The sequence below is a fragment of the Gekko japonicus genome, unplaced genomic scaffold, assembly GCF_001447785.1.
Source record: "Gekko japonicus isolate JY-2015 unplaced genomic scaffold, Gekko_japonicus_V1.1 scaffold4392, whole genome shotgun sequence".
Taxonomy (NCBI): Eukaryota; Metazoa; Chordata; class Lepidosauria; order Squamata; family Gekkonidae; genus Gekko; species Gekko japonicus.
In genome coordinates, this window is record NW_015168173.1 from 58,454 (window position 1) to 63,673 (window position 5,220).

At 40.0% G+C, this 5,220-nt stretch overlaps 1 protein-coding gene across 1 annotated transcript in view; it reads left to right on the top strand.

Annotated features, from left to right (window-relative positions):
* LOC107113631 (vomeronasal type-2 receptor 26-like) overlaps positions 1 to 1,982 on the top strand; it is a 10,060-nt gene extending 8,078 nt beyond the window's left edge. The window contains exon 6 of the mRNA XM_015414977.1: positions 1,081 to 1,982. Coding sequence (XP_015270463.1) covers positions 1,081 to 1,982 — 902 coding nt within the window. The remainder of the gene's footprint in view (positions 1 to 1,080) is intronic.
* Positions 1,983 to 5,220: the final 3,238 nt, after the last annotated feature.

The following is a 5,220-nucleotide window of genomic DNA, read 5'->3' on the forward strand; positions in this document are numbered from 1 at the left end:
ACCCAAAGAGTGATTAACACATGGAATTCACTGCCACAGGTGGTGGTGGCAGCTACAAGCATGGACAGCTTCAAGAGGGAATTAGATAACCATATGGAGCAGAAGTCCATCAGTGGCTATCAGGCTGGGGCAAGTGATGCACTGTATTCCTGGTGCTTGGGGAGGGCAACAGTGGGAGGGCTTCTAGTTCCTGGACACACTGCTGGACCTCCTGATGGCACTGCTATTTTTGGCCACTGTGTGACGGAGTGTTGGACTAGATGGACCATTGGCCTGATCCAACATGGGCTTCTCTTATGTTCTTATTTGGGGAGTGATCACTTAGCCCCATTGAGCTTTGATTTCTTTGTCCCAAATATGTACATTTTTGGCATCTAAAGAAGGGCTTTTAATTGATCCATTTTTTATTTCCGTTTTTACCCTACTTTGAAATTCTGTGAAATGAGTTCTAAGGAATTCATGATTAATTGTTCTGTTTATAATTGGGAGCTCTGCTGAGCATTTTAAAAGTGGTGTTATATCAGTGACCTAAATGAATTGTAAAAAATATTTTTAAAAGAACAAAATATACCCTTACATGTAAAGAACTGATATAGAAACACAGGACTGTGGAGTAGAGTTATACCAAGCTTCAGCTGGGAACCTCTGGGAGTAAATACAGGGTGAGGGGAAGCACTCTGGAGTCTTGCTGGCATGCTTACATCACTTCTGGTAGAAAATGAAAGTGACATGGTGGACACTCTAGCATTTTGCAAAACCTTTATGGTTTTACCTAGAACCAGGCAGGAGTACTGGTCTTCCTGTTGCAGAGAGCGAAAAGGAGGTATCATAGCATATTCAAAGAAGGTGGAGGCAATCACAATTACCTGTTTATCAAATGAAAAGAACACATATACCTTCAGTTGTCACTTTCTGATGGCCATTAAGGCTTTCTTTGCCCATCGCAAAAAAAAGTTAGAAGCATGTCTTTCAGAGGTTGTCGTAGCATCCATCACTGAGGATTTCCAAAGTTAATACTTACTACCTGATATGCACCATGTATAGTGTTTCCATGTATGAAAATAACATTTTCTTTTTCAGATATGGATGATTGTTTTCCATGTGCAGAAGATCACTATCCAAATAATGAGAAGAATCAATGCCTTCCAAAAGGTATAAGCTACTTGTCATATGAAGAACCATTGGGGATCAGTCTGGTCATTTTTGCTCTTTCCTTTTTGTTCATCACACTTTCGGTGCTCAGGATCTTCATTACGCACCTGGACACTCCCATAGTCAAAGCCAACAACCGGAATCTGACCTACTCTCTCCTCATCTCTCTCACACTCTCTTTCCTTTGTGCTTTGCTATTCATTGGTCACCCAAGTAAGGTGACCTGTCTCCTTCGGCAAATGACATTTGGCATCATTTTCTCAGTGGCTGTTTCTTGCGTCTTGGCCAAAACTATCACTGTAGTTCTGGCTTTCATGACCACCAAGCCAGGGTCCAGGATGAGAAAATGGATGGGGAATCAACTGACCATCTTCATTGTTCTTTTCAGCTCTCTTATACAAGCTGTTATATGTACTGTCTGGCTGGCAACAAGTCCACCATTCCCAGATTTTGACACACACTCAGCTATTGAAGCAATTGTAGTGGAATGTAATGAAGGGTCAGTCACCATGTTTTACTGTGTCTTGGGCTTCCTGGGCTTCCTGGCCATTGTCAGCTTCACTGTGGCTTTCCTAGCCAGAAAGTTACCTGACAGTTTTAATGAAGCCAAATTCATTACTTTCAGCATGTTGGTTTTTTGCAGTGTTTGGCTGTCCTTTGTCCCAACCTATTTGAGCACCAAGGGAAAATACATGGTGGCTGTGGAGATCTTCTCTATTTTGGCCTCCAGTGCTGGGTTACTAGGCTGTATCTTTTCCCCCAAATGCTATATAATTTTGCTGAGGCCAGATTTGAATAGCAAAGAGAAGATAATATGCAGAAAGCACTGAAAACCACCTCCACAACAGCAACCTTTAAGACTAATGTGCATCCACTGGAAGATAATGGGCTGGATTGAACCAGGTGGGGGGGGGGTGGCCTGACTGCTGAGAAAAGGAGGAGAGGAGAGTAATACTCTGGTAACCCAGAAAGGCTGTGCTTGGGATCATGCCACTGAGAAACTCCAAGTGGGATAATCGTTGCAGTGTAAACTATATAGATAATTTAAGCAAATAGCACTAATATATTCAATAACTTTAATTTTAAAACAAATAATAATTTACAATGAATATGAGTATCAAACCCCAGTGGGAAATATTGAATGCAACAGATACTGAAATAAAGAAATAATGATAAGAAGGGAAAATATATACATCAATTGCATTGTTGCCCTGACCTGGATTTGCTCAGGCTAGCCCAATTTTTTCAGATTTCATCAAGGAAGTCCAGGGTCACAACACAGATGCAGGCAATGTCAAATCACCTCTGATTGCCTCTTGCCTTGAAAACCTTATTGAGTCAGCATAAATCAGTTGTAATCTGAAGGCACTTTCCACGAATTATAGTGTTGCATCCCAAAACTTACATGTTCAAAATGAGTTTCTATTCTTTGAAATTAATGTACTCCTAGAGAAGGTAACAGGATTATGAGTTTATGAGATTATGAAATTGGTGTAATCCTCCTGAGGTTCCTGGTAAGAAAATCCCAATATCTTACAGTTATTGTCAATAAGTGTGAACCACAAGGATGCTCCAGTTACGGAAACCAGCAATATTACCCTTCAAAGGACCTGAGGAATGTTACAAGGGAAAATTTAACCTAACTCATAGACTCATCAAGTTGGAAGGGACCTCCAGGGTCATCTAGTACAACCCCCTGCACAATACCTCTCCCCACCCTCAGTGAGCCCTATTCCATACCCAGAAAATGACAAAGGTCCTCCAGGAACTGGCCTGGAGAAAAATTGCTTTCTGACCCCAACGTAGTGCCCAAAACTATACACAATACTCCAGGTGAGGTCTAACCAGAGCAAAGCGATACCATCACTCGTGTGATCTGGACACTATACTTCTGTTGATACTGCCCAAAACTGCATTTGCCTTTTTAGCTACCACATCACACTGCTGATTCATGTTCAGTGTATCGTCTACTAAGGCTCCTAGATACTTTTCACACATACTACTGCCAAGACAAGTCTCCCCCATCCTACAATTATGCTTTTAATTTTTCCGACCTAAATGCAGAACTTTACATATATCCCCATATATATCTAGCCTGTCAAGTTCATCCTGTATCTTGACTCTGTCTTCTTCCATATTTGCTACCCCTCCCAGTTTAGTGTCATCTGCAAATTTAATAAGCATTTTCTCTATTCCCTCATCCTTTAAGGCCTTAACAAGTGAATGTCTAGAGGCATCATAAAACCTTCTGTATTACTAATTGGGCCTGCTTTTAAGGTTGCCAGGCAGTGCCAGATGATCAGCAGGTGGGTTAGGGGGGCAGAGTCTGCCTGGGAAAAAAAATGAAAAATGAAAGTAAAGTCTTGGCTGCTTACCATAAGTTCTGAATGTTGATTCCTATAACTACCTGGAAGAGACAAATGTAGCTCTAACAATCACCAGAAAATCTGTGGTAAGATGAGGCCTTATTTTCTTTTCAATTTTTCTTCTCAGGACAATTGCCCCTCTTGACCTCAGTGGAAAGAAAGAAAGAAAGAAAGAAAGAAAGAAAGAAAGAGGGGGGAGGAGGAACAGCTTTAAAACAAACCAAGATCCAGCTATCTAAAGTGATGGTTAAATCCATTAAAAACAAGGAACGTACAGTTGAGACTGATTTTAAATTAAATGATACCTGATATTCTTTCCCAGAGGCCTCTTGTCTGGTGCCCCTTGATAGGTGGAATGCATTAGGTTCTACTTATGCTAGAGTTGATATTATTCTTCCTACAATTTCTGCAACTAGGAAACAATGGTGTACATTGGTATTACAATATTAATTTGACCCATTTTCACATTCAAAATTAACTTTATGGGCCAACCCAGATATAAAAATTGGGAAGAAATCTTTTGTGTGGAAGGCTTGAACTGATAAGGGGATTTTTAACGTTGGATGAGTTGAAAGAGGACAATGATTACTTTTTGTCATTCTCTCAGCTGAGGTCTAGCTATGATTAGTCCGCTTATGTAGAATGGCAATACTTACAGTTGAACAATGACAATGACACATTTAATAAATTTTGCATTGAAACAGAGTCCAACTTATTCATTATCTCAATTTTGCATTGAAACAGAGTCCAACTTATTCATTTTCTCAACAGAGTCCAGCATTTTCCTCTCTTTACTCGATGAGTACACCGGTTTTTACACTCATTTCAAAGGTCTTCCTCAAGAGTAATCTTATAAAGTTCTTATAGAGTTGGAAGGTGTTTTCTTCTATGAATTATCAGTTCCATTGCATTTCTTGAATAGGAGCAAGCCAATAATTTAAATATCTATTCGTAGCAGCCAGTCCATAATTTTATGTGGCAACAAGCCTACTTTAAATTGGCTGGCATTTGCTCTCCATTTCACATTGTTGGCCAGGTAGCTCTCTGTAAAGTGAATGCATTAGGAGTTGGAAGGTGTTTTCTTCTATAAATTATCCTGTAAAAAGCATATTTATGAGGAGTAGAAACAAACATGAAGCTGAATGTAATAATATTGTTATCACTTATAACTATAATTTTAAACTCTTTCTTCAGGTTTTTAATGGTCTTATTGTTATTTGTCTTCATGCGTACCATGGCACAGGTGTTCGTGGAAGTTTTTTCGGGATTGTCTTTGCATGTTATGATGGCGGGGAGGGTGGTGGTGGAGACTCAGTAAAACTCCATTTCAATGGCATTGGTTGTTTTGTGGGTTTTTTGGGTGGTAATCCTGAGTTCTGTCTCCAAGGAGGCAGGTGTGGGAGATTCTCTCACGCAAGAGGATTACGGGGGGGGAGGGGTGTGTGAAGGTGGTTCTCAAGGGTGGGTAGCTTATATTTCAAAATTTAGTACTTGTAGGTTCTCTAGGCCTCAATGTTTTATGGAAAGTTTGTGGGGTTTTTTATTCTATACGGTATTAAAGGTTACTAATGTTCTTCTAGCAAGTGGTGATGGTTCACTTGGAAATCACCATGCTATAAGTAAAATAGGTTGTACATTTGGTTTCAAACTGTCTGGGGCAATGTGTTATGCCAAGATTGCTATTAGATCGTTACATATTGTT